The following is a 17,594-nucleotide window of genomic DNA, read 5'->3' on the forward strand; positions in this document are numbered from 1 at the left end:
ATTTTTATCTTATAACTATTTTAGTTATAACTACCTACAAATTATATTGTAAACTAGCTGTTCGCGGCAAACTTTGTCTTGCCTACTGCGTTTTTTGACGTTTCATGTTCTAGCCAAGACTAATCCCCGGTCAAAATGTATGGAAGATCGATTTGCAAAAACTCTTAATTTTTCCATGTTTTTTTGCCTCATAAACCTTCCTTGGGTGAAAACTAACAGAACAAAACTGAGATGACCAAAATCGAACCTTCCATTCGCAAGTTATGCGCGGTCCCACGTATGCCACTGCATTTTTATATATATAGATTGTTCATTTACAATATATCGTATGGTACATAACCATAAGTTGTAATGTTATTTTGTAGTTTTCTGCATATGAGCCACAATAAACTGTGTTATATTGCGCTACAATACAAAGTCTTGGATTTTTTTTTCATTAGGGCTCCTTGTTTAGTTGGTGGCAATTAACTGTGCGCTCGTTTGTTAACTCTTCATTGGGTCGTCGAAGTCACGCGCGGCATTTGGTTTGGAGCTGGAGGAGCGATCACTACCTACTGGTGGATGGATGACGTCGTCATCGGCGTCGTCCGCTGATTGTGTGTGACATCTGTGCCCTCTGGGTGTGCGGTGCGAATATTTTCGCTGAGCGCTTCCGTTTCTCATTGCGTTTGATTTAGATAGGGGTTTAATGGGCAATTGGTGAAGATTGCTCGGAAATTAATTCCGTATTTTGATGTGAAATAAAAAAGACATTAGACGACTTTTTAATGACAACGTAAAGCAAGAAACAAGCACATGCAAAAATATACGACGAGACAGGTCTAGAGATTATTTCGAATCTACAACATAATCAACTCTCAGAAATCGTCTAAGCATTCGTCAGCAAATTTCCCTAGAAATTTATCTGGTGTTCAGCATTCCAAAACAAGCCAGAGACATTTGACTACATGAATGAATGTGTTCAAGAAGTTTCTCGAAATAAATTTCGAAAAATGATTTCACATACTTCTTAAGAATCTTCACTTCTTCTTCTTCTTGGCGTAACGTCCTCACTGGGACAAAGCCTGCTTCTCAGCTGTGTGTTCTATGAGCACTTCCACAGTTATTAACTGAGAGCTTCCTCTGCCAATGACCATTTTGCATGTGTATATCGTGTGGCAGGCACGAAGATACTCTATGCCCAAGGAAGTCAAGGAAATTTCCTTTACGAAAAGATCCTGGACCGACCGGGAATCGAACCCGTCACCCTCAGCATGGTCTTGCTGAATACCCGTGCGTTTACCGCCTCGGCTATATGGGCCCTAGAAGAAGAAGAATCTTCACTTCCTTTATCTTAAAACCTTGGAGTATCTTCCATATATTTTCGACATTATTTTATTAAGTATTTATTAGTTAAGTTAGTGGGAAAGCTGACGCTTCTGACCTTTAGTTTCACTCTTGTCGCATGTGAATAATTGACATCTATCAAACGATGTTCTGTGATGAAGAATGCATCCTATCCTAATAGCAAACTTCGATAACAGTTTGGACAGTTGAACAGTTGGACTGCATACAAAGAATCAAAAATGCTATTAAACCTCCGGTTGACTATAAATCGTTTCAATTCCATTTATCAATCATCATCCAAATCGGAAACACACAGAAAAATTTATTCCCACCTCTTCTCGGTTCTATTTTTAGGAGCGGGCGAGTCCGGCAAATCCACAATCGTCAAACAGATGAAAATCATCCACGAGACGGGTTACTCACAGGAAGAATGCGAACAGTACCGGCCGGTCGTCTACAGCAACACAATCCAGAGCCTGATGGCCATCATACGGGCGATGGGCCAGCTGAGGATCGACTTTGCCGATCCGAGCAAAACAGTAAGTTAAACCTAAATCGGTATTCTAGGTAATAAATTTGTTATCAATTTCCAATACGATTCTTGAGGAAATAATTAAAAGAATTTCAGAAGAATTCCCCGAACAAATCCTGGGCAAAATCTTCAAAGTGAAGAATCAACAGAGGAATCACGGGAGATATCTCTTAAGGAAACTCTGAAAAAATGCCGTAAGATACCCCGGGACAATTCCTAAAGAAATCTCGGGGGGACTTAACGAAGAAGTCCTGGATGTAATTGCTGAAGGAATCTACGAAGCCGAGAGAAGTTCATGAAAGCGACCCCGGGGATAACTCTGGAAAAATTCAAACAGATATCAATGATGGAATCCCTAAACCATGGTTTCCCAAACTGTGGGTCGCGACCACCGCCCCCCCCCCCCAAAGGGGGATCGCCGGCCTTCATCCAGGGGGTCGCGAGGGACAGTAGAATATTTTACAGTAACAGACAACAAATGAGGAATTTCTATGGTGGGTCGCTAGTACGTCTGCTGGCAAAAGGGAGTCGCGCACCTGAAAGCTTGAGAGCCTAAGCCCTAAACGAATCTTAGAGTAATCCCTGAATCAATCATAAAAAGACTTCCTTAAAGAATCACGGGAGAGATCTCTGGGAGAACCCAGGAAGAATCTCTGAAAGGAGGAATCTCGGAAATCTCGGAAAAATCTCGGAAGGAATCCTGGAAGGAGTATCTGAAGAAATCTTAGATACTGCCGTAGCCTTGCTGGCCTCAGACACGTGTGTTTTGCTCGGTTTCGTCACCGTGGACATATATGACCTCTCCAAACTGCTAAAGTAAATCCGGAAAGAACCCAGGAAGAAGATTCAGTAGAAATCCCTGACAATAATCCTCTGGAAACCCCATAGGAATCCCTAAATGAATTTACCTACAAGAATACTGGAAGGAGTCCCGGGAGAAATCATCAAAGAAAAAGCCAACGGCTGAAAATCTCATAAATAAAGTGAATCAATCAATCGAAGAAAACTCAGAAGGAATCCCGGGAAGATTCTTTGAAAGAATCTTTGAATGAATCTCTGTATGAATATCTAAAGATAACCTGGGATAAAACAATAAAGAAATAATTGATGTAATTCCAGAAGGAATTTCTAAAGGAATCGCGGGAGAAAGAATACCAAAATGAATCCCGTAAGAAAGCCCAAAAAAAAAAACATGAATAAATCCCCGAGGCAATCTCAGGAATAATTCGTGAAATAGTCCAGGAAGGAATCCCTAAAGGAACCTCAGAGGAATCAAAGAAGGAATCCCGAAAAGAGGTTCTGATGGAATGTAGATAAATAGTTCTGAACAAAACCCGGCAAATTCTCTCTAACAATTCCGGAAGGAATTCCTAAAGCAAACCCACTAGAAATCAATGACGGAATCTCAGGAGGATTTGCTAAAAAATTCCATAAAGAATTCATGGAGAAATCATTGACAAAATCGTGAAGGAATCGTAAGAAAAATCCCTGTAGAGAACCCGGAAATAATGCATGAAGAAATTTCGGAGTAATTCCCTGAAGGAACTAGGAAAAACTTGAAAATTATAAGACACAGAATGTTGCTTAATTGGCAAAATGAGAGATAAAATTGTACCGTAAAATGGGGTAACTTTGATAGTTTTTCAGCGAATTTTCTCAATATTTTTACATGTAACAGTATTTCCCCTAGTTTTATATTTTTAAAACAAGTACTGGGGCATCAGTTATCAATTGCAATTAAAAGATTCGACCATCTGAAATATTTTGGATAACTTTTAGTTTTTCATAAAACCGAAAATCAGATTTTCATTTTGGGGTAACTTTGATAATGCCCTAAAAACACATCAAATCTAAAAAAATAATCACAGATTTATATCTTAGGAGTATGAATATGATTAGAGAAGGCTTGTGGAATATATTACATAGATTTTTTATATCAAAACATTGATTTTTTACTAAATTCTACATATAAAAATGAGTTTGTGGAGTATTGAGTGCAAAACACAATAAATTTAGCTATCAAAAATCATTATCTTCGTAATAATGAATGCTTAACGGTACATTAACATATGATTACATGCTATCCATGGTTAGTCTTCTTCTTTTGGGTAGTTTTTTTTAATGTTTTATTAACAAATTTTGAACAACACAGATTTATCTACATGAAATTACAAGGGCATTGCATACTTTTAGGCGTTTATCAATGTATGGAGATTAATATCCCAATTTACAAAACTGCTTCCAATTCGTAAAAACACACTTCACACAATCTACTATGATGAATCTATCGAGAATAAGAGTCCATTCATTGAAAAAATAGTTGTAACGAAGTCGTATAGCAGATTGTTTGAAGGGGTTGATAAATGACAAAAATATCAACAATTTTTATTTTTTGTCCAAAAAGTTGTATATAAACTAGATTTTAATGAAAATACGTCTAAGATGAACTTTCATATGTATAGAATTGATTTACATTTACCTTTTTCTTAACTGGTTGAAGGAATCATAGTTATAAGATAAATTACACAATGCCAGCCGAACTATCAAAGTTACCCGCATTATCAAAGATACCCCGTTTTACGGTAATTAAAAAAAAACGGGTTCTGGATGCAACCCACGACTCCGTATTCGCTAGACCGGCGCTTTAACTAACTAAGCCACAGAACAGGTAACGATTCTGAGAAATAGAAAGCCAAACTGACTCCAAGCCCACACCATGAACACTGCTCTTTTCACAATTCCATCTCTCTTTCGGCTTAGATGCCAACCTCTCAACACGCTCGCGGTTGTGCTTTCTAATTATACAAGCGAGAGCAATTGTTAAGAGAATTGTGTTTATAGTACCAAGACTCACTCTCTCACTCCGCATATCTAGACACCGTATGTGTTGCCGGTGTCTATTTACTATGCGTCGGGAGCTCGGTTTGATCGCACGCTCAAGCGACCAACTCTGCTCAAGCGAAATCTCTGAAAAAATGCATGGAGAATCCCTCTCATGTATCCCACAAGGAATACCTAGAAGAATGTTGAAGGAGTCGCAGGAAAAATCAATGAAGAGATGTCTAAAGGAATCTCCTAAGCAATCCCCGGAAGAATCCATGAAAAATATCTGAATGAATCTTGGGGTGAAACTATACAGGAAATCCGACCAATGAAGAAATCTCGAGAAATTTGCCAAAAAATAGGTTAATCGTTATTGTCCTGTATCTTACTTGAGCTTGATCTTGATTGACCGCGCGTGGATGCTACTCCAGTATCGCCAGACCAGCTACTTTCACACAAGGAACCAATGAGTTATCTGCCGGGGACTAAACAGGCATCTTTAGTGTGTGAATGTTGATGATCTTTTATTTTTAGGCGACAATGGCTGCAGGTCATTGTGGGGAAGGGGAAGGAAGTGATGATTGCAATCAGGGACCATCAGAAGACCGAATATACCTCTGCACCTGCACAAATTCATGTGGATGTCGGAGTGTTGGTGGGATATGGTGGGCAAAAGGTTCACACATTGGTGCGTGGTGCCAGGTGTAAGGTGAAAGATTAGTGTGTTGATTACTCTGAAGATAATGCGACACCGTTCGCTTGATTGCATAACTCGTAGGCGCTATATAATAGATTGAAAATGTGTTGTGAAATTTGGATGGAAGCGAAACGGATGTTCAACCCGTTTCTGTTCTAGCAATGGCAATGAACATATATGTCGTATATGTAGAGAGGAGGAGAAAGTATATGGAAAGATACAAAGTAGAAGGAAAGGGATGGGCCAGAGAATGAACCCAGGACCTTCTGCATAAGAATCAGAAGCGGTAGCCACTAGACCACCAAGCCTGTCTTGCAAGTTTAAGGGTCGTTGAACAGGTAAAAAGTGAGGTTACTAGACGCCACTCTCATCAGCCAGTTCGAAGTCATTTGGGTGCTCTATGGTAATGGGCTGCCACAGCAACCCACGATTTGGTTCCTCGCACCTACCAGGATCTCGTCGATTACGATGAGGAACAGTAGCGGTCATAGTGTTAAGCCTTGTCTCACTCTAGCAACGCCCAAGAAGGGATCGGACAAGGCACTGTTGTGCAGTACTCTACATGTTGAAAAACTTGAAACTGAGAAAAACGCGATTAAAGTTTAAAAACGTGTTTGCTTTCTTTCGACAAAGCGGTGTAACAAATTGAATTTTAGTTTCATGCCTGAGGTACTTTGAATCGAAAATGTATACATAGGTATAGTATTTTTTACTGAAAACTACTTAGTGAGACTGTTATGCCTAGAAACGTGGTCCTGTCAGCTAAATTTCTACGCATATCAGTCCCACAAAAATGTTGAACAAGTTGGTAAAAGATTGAGTTAATGACTTGAGGAGTGAGTAAATGCGTGAGTTGATGACTTAGTGAATGAGTGAGTGAGTGCAAGAAAATGAGTGAGCAAGTAAATTAGAAAGTCAATGAGCTTATGGGTGAGTTGGTGAGATCGTGAGTTTGAGAGTTAGTGAGTAGGAAATTTGATAAGTGGGTTGTTGAATTAAAAGGCAAGCGAGTGATTTAGTAAGCTTGTAGGTGAAGTAATGGATTAATGACTGAGTTTGCTAGTGAGGTAGTGAATAAGTGAGCTTGTTTTTGAGTGAATGAGTGCATTAATAAACAAGTGAGTCTGTTAGTGAGTAGATGAATGAATTAGTTAGTTAGTGAGTAAATAAGTGTTAGCGAGTAAATAAATGAGATTGTGAGAAATATAGTGAGCTAGTGAGCAGAGTTGTTAATAGTCATCGGATCTGAAGAAGAATCGCTGACGACAACAGATAATAAAAAGTTTGCGTCACTGAACCAGCAGCGCTTGAATATTTTCGTTCAAACATCGTCAGTCAGTTTGCTAGTGGCGACGAAAAAGTTTTGCCGTTTGTCTTTGTCGGCATTTTCGTGGAAGTGTTTGCACCGAACAGGACAGACGATCGAATAATCAGCATTACGAGGATGGCTGACCAGAAAAAAAATACAAAAAAGAAACCCCGCTTGATTCGGAATCGAACCAAAAACCTTCGGATTAGCAGCGCATCAAGCATACCAACAGAGCTAAATCATCAATAAAAAGCGTGACTGGTTCACCTTTTGTCTGCAGTCAGATGCCATGTGACGATTACATGTTCGGTTTTCGTCATTGTAGAAGCAGACAAAAGAGAATGACGAAAACTATAGCTCCCTGTTTTATTTTCAGTCCATCCTCGTCGTGGTTGTTGGGGCATGATCGTAGTTCTTATATAGTTCCTATATTATATACACCCATTGTTACACACTCATACCCTAGATATAAGTCGATTTAGATTCTCTCTTCTCTCACTATCATTCGGCTAGTGAGCATAATGTTCGGCAATCACACTATACCCCCTTGTAGAGTAATAGAATATCTCTGTTCAGATCAAACAATCAGTTCAAATATATCGCTCGTACAGAACACATCATCCGCGCCTTATTGTCACCAATAACGGGAGAGTGCCCATACCCTAAGTGTCGTTCATACACACCGCGTGTTTTTGCCTACCACGTGTTCGAGTTTCAACGGTCTTTTCGGATCTTTGGGGAATCCGTGTTCCTACAGTGGTTTCTTTGTCGGTCGCTGATGATGATGCAAGTGACGGAGCTTTATTTGCTGACGAACTTTTTTAGTTTTTCGTCGTTGGTCAGTGATGAAGCTGATGGTTGCCAACCCTGCTAGTGAGAAATTTAGTGAGCTGAAAAGTAAATGAGTGAGTGAGCGAGTGAGGAGTTAGTGAGTTAGAGGATTAGTGAGTGAGTGAGTCTGTTAGTGAGTGAATGTGTGGGTAAAGTGAGTTAGTGAGTAACTTAATGAGTGGATGAGATGCTTAATGCGTGAGTTAGTAAGTGAGCGATGTAATGAGTTAGTAAGTGATGTAGTGAGTTATTAATTTAATGAGAGTGTGAGTTGCTAAGTGCGTGTGTTAGTAAGTGACCGAGCCTGTTAGTGAGTGATGTAATGAGTTAGTGGGTGATGCGCTGAGTTGAAATATTGATTAGTGACTGAGTTAATCAAAGAATGAGCAGATGATCAAATGAGTAATTGAGCTAGTGAGTTAGTGAAGTAGTGACCGAGTGAACCTGTTAGTAAATGAAAGTGTGATGAAATGACTGAATGAATGAGTTAGTGTGTTACAAATTTAATGAGTGAGTGAGTGAACGTGTGAGCGAGTAAGTTAGTAAGGGAGTGAATGTGTGAGTCAGTGAGTGAATTAGTGAGTAAGCGTGTGAGCGTGAATGATAGAGGATGGCTACTGTCATTAAAAGAAAGTTTGAGGGTACAATTTATAGGTGGAAGATACCGTAACATGGTAATGAAACCCACAGGACAGGAATGAAATGGTACAGCATAAAAACAATGCCTGCTTAGATCGGTTGACTGTGTGGTTTCCATCCGTTCAAACGCTCTGACACCAATTGCTGGCAATGACAACATTGTGATCGTTGGCATGAAGACATCCTTTAAATGGTTCAAACGCATGGGATCCAAACTGTCAAGTGTCAACATTTCTCAGTACATTGGAGTTTCATGCTGCGCTGCTTCACTACTGGTTTCGTAAAGAACAGTACCCCTTTGGTCCCTGGCTGGTGTAGTCATTGAGATGGAGCAGTAGGTTGAGATATTTTACCACGTTGTATTACACATTATGTATTTCATTTTTTTTGGTAACTGGCTTTATTTGGAATGTAGTAAGCTAACTTCTCTTACATGTGAATTAGAATGTTCACAGCCAGGGATGGGAACACTCACTTGCAAAGAGTAACACTCACTTCCTATTTTCTAAGCTCAGAAGCGTGCAATCGAGAAACGATGTATGGACGACTTTTGCCTTGTGGTTTTGACTAAAACTTTGCGAAATAGAGTAGGGGTCGCAAACGAATTCCAAAGTCATGACAGAGCTGTGAAAGCGACTTTCCACGAGGTGAGTGTAATTTACATTCACCTCGTGGAGAGTTGCCTTTGCAGCTCCCTCTCGACTTAGGTATACGCGTACGACCCCTACTCTATTCGGCAAAGTTTTAGACAAAATCACCAGGCAAAAGTCGTCCATACATCGTTTTTGGATTGCACGCTTCTGAGCTGAGAAAACTGCAAGTGAGTGTAACTCTTTGCAAGTGAGTGTTCCCATCCTTGTTCACAGCTTTCCGCTCACTTACGTCATGATCTATTTGCCAACTCACCCACTTTTGAACCCCCTCACTTACCAACACACCTACTTGCCAATCCATTAATCACAAGCTCACTATACAAAATTTATTTATTTACTCATCTAGTAACTAAGTGTCATATTCACACATTCATCAGCTTACCACCAACTCACTAGCACACTGATTCAAAAACACACTCATCGACTCACTTATGTACTCATCAACCTGTTCACACTCACTTTTGCATGAATTCATTTAGTCACCGAATTTAACAATAACTTACAACATACATATCACGCGTATCTCTTCACTCGCTTTTCAATTTACACATTTACTCGTTTAAAGCTTAAATTCACTCCCCTGGATGCTCACTAATTTATTTATTCACACACCATTACCTCATTCACTTTTCAAATTATTTATTAAACAACTCTCATTTACCAATTCACTGAAACATCAATTAACTCACTCACCAATTCACGCGCCAACTCACACATTTTTCAACTCACTAACATACAGACTCACCAACTCATCTACTCAATATTTCATCTCACTCACTGAAAAACTCATTCAGCAACACACTAACTTGTTCAAGAACTACCTTTCTCGCAAACTGGGTTTAATCTAAAAGTGTTGGCTTTGTTTTTGGTTGTGCAATTTAAGAAAATGTCGTTTTTCGTTACAATCTTTCCTGAGACAAGTGAGTGAATCGATAAGTAGGAATCAATTCACTCATTCACCAATTCACGGCATTCTTAAAAATTGTAGAATTGTAGCAGAAATAGGCTACTTTTATCTTGAAAAACGCTTTTTGTATGCGAGTCTATTTTAAATTTGGACGCTTCTTTCAGGTTGTCGGCTCACCTTCTTGCAGCCTTATTTGGAAATTCAAATGGGATCTTAAAAGTACAAAATTTTGATCTGATCGAATGCGATTGGATGTCATTCATATAACGGATAAAAATGGCAGAGATATGTAATCAAACTTAGCGCATTCAAAATGGCCTTGCTTTATATCTGTTCGCTGTTCGTCTGGGCAATTCGATACTACAGAATTTATATTCGAAATACCTAATTGAATGTAGAAATTCCCCTCTTTATACGTGAAGATGGTCTAGTATACAAACTTACACATTTTTTTTTTTTTTTTTTGAAAGCCTTATATTCCAAAAGAAACTTGAAAATTTGGCCGGAATCTTATCAATAATATTGCCCCACTTAAACTAACCCAACAATGCCTTCCTCTCTCCCTCTTTCCAGGACATCGCCCGCCAGTTCTTCACATACGCGTCCGCCACCGAAGAAGGCGAGCTGACCCCGGAACTGGTGTCACTCATGAAAAAACTCTGGACAGATCCGGGCGTACAGCAGTGCTTCTCCCGGTCACGGGAATACCAACTGAACGACTCCGCCGCGTACTATCTGAACTCGCTGGATAGGATCTCGCAGCCCAACTACATCCCCACCCAACAGGACGTGCTCCGGACGCGGGTCAAAACGACCGGCATCGTCGAAACGCACTTTAGCTTTAAGGGTATACACTTCAAGTGAGTTTCGAGGGAGAAGGTTTGATTTGTAATAATGAACATCGGAGTTCTAATATTCTATCTTTGTTCCTTCCGCAGAATGTTCGACGTGGGCGGCCAGCGGTCGGAGCGAAAGAAATGGATACACTGCTTCGAAGGTGTAACGGCAATTATTTTCTGCGTGGCGTTGTCCGGTAAGTCTGCTGTTTTGAAAAGTTATCAAAATTGAAGATGGTAACACTTCAACATTACATGGCGACCGTGACAGAACTCAAAACTGTTTTATTAATGTGACTATCAAAACAAATATATTGGAGGGCAATAAAATTGTGATACGCTTAGAAAAATTTCCGCTTTTGAAAAAATAGGGTATTGGTTCCCTTATTAAGCATATGGCTCTCATGTTCATCCTACGAAAAACAAAGGATTGAAGCGTTGTTTGTCTTATTTTTGTATTTTTTGTTAGAATTAAGCACCAATGAAAACAAAAAGACCGGAATCAATCGGTGCCGTAATCGCTTGTTTTCGAATAGGATGAACACGGGGGAGCGTGACATTACTGATGGCACACATACCCTATCAAAATTAGCATTACATGGCGACCGTAACAAAACTCGAATCTGTAATTTTTTGATGCAATTGTTACAGATTTTACAGAAATTTATAGATTATCAGAATCAGGATTACTACCCTGAAACAGGAAGCAGAATGGAAGCTTTTAGTTTCAATGTATCAATCATGACTTGTTTGTAGATTGCTGGTAATACCACAGTAAAATGGCAGCAATTTGAGTTTTAAGTTCCTGGAGTCGTGGAGGACGTGAAGAACAACCACCGAGCTAACCGATCGCTTGATTTTTTTCAGGGTACGACCTGGTGCTGGCGGAGGACGAAGAAATGAACCGAATGATCGAATCGATGAAACTGTTCGACTCGATATGCAACTCAAAGTGGTTCGTCGATACGTCCATCATCCTGTTCCTGAACAAGAAGGACCTGTTCGAGGAGAAGATCACCCGATCGCCGCTCGTCATCTGCTTCCCAGAGTATACCGGTAAGTTCACTTGGGGATTCTCGGGCAGTGGACGTTTGTAACAGAAATCTACGATCGTTCCCAGGTTCCAACACGTACGAGGAAGCGTCCAGCTACATCCGGATGAAGTTCGAGAACCTCAACAAGCGGAAAGACCAGAAGGAGATCTACACCCACCTGACGTGCGCCACCGACACCAGCAACATCCAGTTCGTGTTCGACGCCGTCTCGGACGTGATCATCAAGAACAACCTCAAGGACTGCGGACTGTTTTAAGGAGGTGTGTTGTGACTCTGTCGTCCGCTCTCTGTATTCGTCCGCCGTCGCGTCGTCTGTCGACTATTATACACTGGAGAAATAACGCGAGCTCGAATCTAGGGGCAGCAGTAAGAAAGAAACAGAGCAAAGGGTGTCCCTGTTGATATCGATTGTGAACGAAGAGAAAGTTTTTTACCGAAAGATGAGTAAAATCAAACTGGCCTTGGGGCGATCGTGAACGGAAACACGCTTATGTTAATAAATAGTTTTACACGTATGGACCTTAATTTAACAATCACGGAAACGAGTTATTTAAAAAAAGAAGAAGATAAGAACATAGTTTTGGCAAATGATTAAGAGAAGCTGAATAAGAAGCAGATAAAAGGGTTGTAAATCGATGGGAATCGTTCTTGACAAAAAGTAAAAAAGCAGTAAATATATATATTTTTATATTTAAATAGTGAAATATATGGAATTCGCTGTGCGTTGTTTAAGTAAAGGGGGATAACCCCCGGTTGTGTCCGCCTTGTTAATGCAGCAAACTAAACACGTGAATGTAATTGTTGAAAAGCTACATCAGAACAAACAAAATGATCGATTTTTCTCGCCCAAACGAAGCGCAAATCTGCATTAGGAACTACTAAGTGAGAATAAGAAACTATTTATACCTTACTGTTAGGTGTTATCTAAGAGAACAATGAACTAAGATGACAGAGACGAATTTAGGAATGTGTATATTGGAAACAGGGCTCTCGCCATACAAGCTATACTACGTTCGATTGCCCTCACCCTTACTTTCGGACTTCGGTTTCAGGAGCACGAAAAATGCTTTCAAATGGAACAAATCATATCCACTGTGCGTAGCTATTTATTATTTTACATAGAATTTAGACTTCCTGTCAAAGAAAACAAAAGCATTTTGCTCTGTTTAAGTTTTAAAACTAGACATTCTTTTTTTAGAAACGAAATTTCTCATTCCAGAAAAAAAGCATTTCGGCAAACAATCTAAACTTCAATCATATCTATAAACTTGCCACTATTAGAGTAACTCCACCAGTAGTGAGCTATTTTGGATGAGGCGTTGTACTTTTAGAACCGTGCATTTTATTTAAGACGAAATCTTCAGTTCTCAACTAAAATTTTGTAGTCTGAAATGAAATAGGACACCTTTTGACACCAATTTTCTCCCAAAAAAACAGGCTCATAATGGATCAATCTACACGATTGAAAACTTACACGACACGGATTAATATCCCGGTTCAAACTTTTGAAATTGAAATAACAAAACTGTCAAAATGGTTACAGGAAGTTCACATAACGATCCTAATACAGAAGAGGACAGAAACGTATGCCGGTTTTAGAAAATGTATAACGCTTTAGAGAAAAAAACTGAGATCAAATCGAGTGAATAGCCCAAGTAACACACATGTTATATAAAAGTTACGACAGCGCAAGTTTTGGTTGTATAGAAGTTTATTTTACGTTATTTCAACACAATGTTAGAATTACGTAAAATAAACTTCTATACAACCAAAACTTGCGCTGTCGTAACTCTATTATAACATGTGTGTTGCTTGGGAGACCACTGGTTGAGTTGCCCTTAACTGTTGGTAAAAACAGCCGAATGAATACTTCCTCTTAAAATTCACAGGTAACGAATCCTCTCTCTAAGACTGAAAACTCCCATCACCCATGAAGCAAAGGCGTTCCGTTATCGATAGTTTTTTTCCGCATACTGCAGAATAGAGATGTGTCCCTATTTTGGTGATAGTTACAGAAACAACGACGACAATTACTATTTAGAGAAACAAATATTTTGATGCAACTCAACTATGCTCTTTGATGAATTTGGAATGAAAACTAATAAAAACTATAAAGCAGACCTACACTAAACAGATACTTACCTTTTATAAGAAGTACCGTCTGAACCTGGTGTTAAATTTGTCTAACATAAATGTTCACCTAAATACATGGAACTACTGCTGTATAAAACTAATATATCCACTTGAAACAAAAATGATAAATTATTTTGTACTACCTGTTCGTACCTACCATGTATACATATTTTTTATATATTAGAAAACAAAATCTTCCTTATCTTTCAAACAACACTCCTTTCTGTATCTCAAAAAAATACTAAGCACAAAAAAAAACGAACAAATCGAAACAAAATCCACCTGACAAGAAGAATCGACTAATTCCAGGGTAACTAAAAAAATATGACACAAAACGTTAAATACAAGAAGAAGCACAATGAAGAACGCATAAAACAAGAATTTACCGTTGATGATAAACTAAACTCCTCGTTAGAGCGCAAAACTGTGTGTATTTTATAGATGTTTTTTCGCTTATACGTATTATAAACCGATGATGACCCTAACAACAGAGTACACGCGGAATAGTCGGAAAAGGAATCCACGATGCAAAAATATAAACCATCAAAATAACGCAACGAGACAAATGCATGCGCAAACAGTTCTGATAAACTGACAGGAAAGAAAAAAGATCGTACATATATTTTGGACGAAGGTTTCTTATTTATCAAACCCCCGACTCCACCCGACTCCGCCCGTGAATGTGGAATCCATTGTTTTCCGTACACCATTGTATAACACTGATACACTGCTGACACTACTGACGAACTAAAATAAAACAGGCAGGAAATAATGTTTTGATAAGAAATATATATACTTGAAAATCAACTGAGAGTGCGTGAACAGGTGATTGGTTGAGAAAAATCCATCTTTCGAAGATCCCTATTACCCTTCATACTACAGCTTGAGCTTGAGCTTCATTGACCGCCCGTGGATGCTACTGCAGTATCGCCAGACCAGCGACACACACAAGGAACCTATGAGATATCTGCCAGGGACTAAGCAGGCATCTTCAGTGTGTGAGTGTTGATGATCTTCTATTTTAGGACACAATGGCGCCTGCCACGTCAAGTTGCAGGTCAATGTGGGTAAGGGGAAATACATAAGTTTTTTTTTTATCTGTATTGACGAGATTTTACATAAGTGATAATTACAATCGTTTGTAACCACAGCAGACCGAACATACCTCTGCGTCTGCACAAATTCATACGGATGTCGGTGTGTTTTATTTTGACCCCTCAGTTCAGAATTTTCAAAATTCACGATGATTGTACTCATAGAAAATGAAAATTTTCAGAAAACTTTGATTTCAAGAAATACTCCCAATATTACTCCAAAAATATTCAAGGTTTCCACATAATTGTTTTTCCGGGCTTCTTTCAAAAATTGCTTTAGGAAATTGTTCCAGGGATCCTGGAAGTTCCTGAAATTGCTTCAGAGATTCCTTCAGGTGTTTCTCTAAGAATTTGTCTAGCGAATACTCCATTGACCCTACCGAAATGTTTTACAAAGACCCTTCAGAAATCCTTCAAGGGATACCTCGGAAGATTTAAGAATTCCTCCACGATTTTTTTTTTAATTTTCTGTGGGAGGTCCTTCTATATTTTTTCAGCGGTTCTTGCAAGAACTGTTGTAGAGGTTGGTCAAAAAATTCACCGAACGAATTCTTCAATAGTCAATCCCTCCAAAGATTTTTTAGGAATCACTCTTACTCTTTCCCGGACAACGTCATGTAATAATTTTATATATTGATTTATTTCTAAATATTTATATTCTGTTTCACTTCTCGGAGATTGTTCTGTATCTTTACGGCCACACCGGCACAGTTAGTCGACTTGAGAATACGGCATGGCTGAACGCTCGACGCATTCAGCCATCGTCAGCATGGTGCCTGGGCAGGACGTAGACTCATTTTAGCTATCCAAATTAGCAGTCGGCAAGAGTGCGGATCTTGAGGAAATTTTGAGATCGTCGGCATACGATAATCGGGGTCCTTCGAAAATTGACATAGTTGAAATTTCTATTTATACTGTAGAAAGATCACCAGTCTGCAGTTGTTTCCTTGAGGAACATTGGAAGAAGCGTGGAAACATTATGATCTGAAATCTTTTATAGATACCATTAGTTGACGATCGCAGGATACGACCGGAACCAGCACAAGAAATTATCACTAAGCCCTTATCTGTCAAGTTTAGTGATTGTAACGTCGTAGTCCAAGTTGTCGAAAGTTTCTCTGGCTAAGGTGCGCGCTAGCGAAGGCGATATTAACGAGTCTCAAATTGCCTTCGACGATTTTTTTTTGCATTTACCCGACAGGAGACCTTGATCAGCTGGTAACACAAATGGAGAGATAAGTAGATGGTTGCACTCTATCATATAGTATAGATAGATAGGCTTCCATTAAGGCAAGGTAAAGGCTGGGTATGCTGCGCCATACAGATTTCATTGTCATCCACGAGCCTCTGCCCAGCAACTCCTATCCCTACCTCCTCGTCGTATCGGCCAGAAACTACGAGCAGCCTTAGGGAAGATCGGGTAACCAACCCCGGTGGGGTCGTAGGCTGACAGGGAAGGGGGAGTGGCTCACAATAGCGTCTGATGCCCATGTTAGGGGCGGCTTATCAACGTCCGAGTGTCAGGGAAGGACTCTAGGCTCAACTGTGCATCATGGTCCTCCGGAAAGTAGGGGGTTGGTGTCAGGCCCTACCCTACGAGCTAGCCGTAAAAAACCATTGTAACGGAAAATCAGCAACAGAATAATACGAACCGAGACCAACGGCAACAACACCAGCGAACAAAAAGGACTTTCGATTGGAAACTCGGTACGTTGAACTGCCGATCTCTCAACTTCATTGGGAGCACCCGCATACTCGCCGATCTACTGAAGGACCGCGGGTTCGGTATCGTAGCGCTGCAGGAGGTGTGTTGGACAGGATCCATGGTGCGAACGTTTAGAGGTAATCATACCATCTACCAGAGCTGCGGCAACCAGGCATTGCATTTGATCCCATCTTTCGATCTTCTGAGCAAGATACGGATCCATAGATGGAATCCCATCTCAGTGCTCTTGGATCGATTTTTCATCAACAATCTTTAGCTCTTTCGATCAGAGAATCATTTTTTGAACTCAGCAACCGAGGCAGTTACGTGGAAATACTTTTGACAGTGTTCGCGAAGACGGTGAACGAAATCGGTAGATATTAGTCCTGTTCAACGACGTAGGTTGAACTTGCTCGAAGTTGCTGCATCCCGCTCTATGATGACAGATGGGTAAGAGCAAGATGCAGCAACTTCGAGCAAGTTCAACCTGCGTCGTTGAACAGGGCTATTATTTTTCCGGCTATAGGGCACTGCATTGTTTTGATTTTGTATGGGATTTTGACGTTTCTTGGCCTTGTTGTTTACAAAATGTCTGTAAGAGTGAAAGAGAGGGAAAGAATTTCATGCAGTGCCCTATTGCAGCTGAATCAACCGTAAGTTAGCGACCCAATTTCTTTCACTAATTTGCACTGAACGCTCACTTCTGAATTTCAGCATTTCCATACGCCAAAACGGATGATTAATCGAATGGGCCTGGATATGCTTATAAGCATACACAATTCCTAATTCTTTTCGAGGACGCTGAGGTTTTTTGGACAAGTTTGAAACCACTTCTGTGTGATTCTATGTAATTTGTTATAATTATATAGTTTTCTGTCAAATAAATCAGTTATTTTGAGTTTTGTTGGATATAATTGACTGAGTCTCAGTCAGGTTGGGGATACACATATCTGCCCAAATCAATTTATTCCTTTCAAATCATACGATAACATGCAACCCCCCGTCATGTCGTCAAGTGCAAGTGGCCTTTCAATCTTAATAAATAAAATCCAAC

At 39.8% G+C, this 17,594-nt stretch overlaps 1 protein-coding gene across 1 annotated transcript; it reads left to right on the plus strand.

Annotated features, from left to right (window-relative positions):
- Positions 1–1,650: 1,650 nt before the first annotated feature.
- LOC109621925 (G protein alpha i subunit) lies at positions 1,651–14,548 on the plus strand. The gene is made up of 5 exons (XM_062843525.1): positions 1,651–1,865; positions 10,291–10,577; positions 10,656–10,750; positions 11,421–11,609; positions 11,674–14,548. Exons 1-5 carry the CDS (start codon positions 1,719–1,721, stop codon positions 11,862–11,864), a joined length of 909 nt encoding a protein of 302 aa, XP_062699509.1. The 5' UTR covers positions 1,651–1,718; the 3' UTR covers positions 11,865–14,548.
- The last annotated feature ends 3,046 nt before the right edge of the window (positions 14,549–17,594 follow it).

The sequence above is a fragment of the Aedes albopictus genome, unplaced genomic scaffold (assembly GCF_035046485.1).
Source record: "Aedes albopictus strain Foshan unplaced genomic scaffold, AalbF5 HiC_scaffold_293, whole genome shotgun sequence".
NCBI lineage: Eukaryota > Metazoa > Arthropoda > Insecta > Diptera > Culicidae > Aedes > Aedes albopictus.

Excerpts from the sequence above, each read along its gene's own strand:
- LOC109621925 (XM_062843525.1), top strand. The coding sequence starts at position 1,719 with ATGAAAATCATCCACGAGACGGGTTACTCACAGGAAGAATGCGAACAG. Across the intron at positions 10,578-10,655 it reads TTTAAGGGTATACACTTCAA|AATGTTCGACGTGGGCGGCC; the intron begins GTGAGTTTCGAG and ends TTCCTTCCGCAG. Across the intron at positions 10,751-11,420 it reads TTTCTGCGTGGCGTTGTCCG|GGTACGACCTGGTGCTGGCG; the intron begins GTAAGTCTGCTG and ends GATTTTTTTCAG.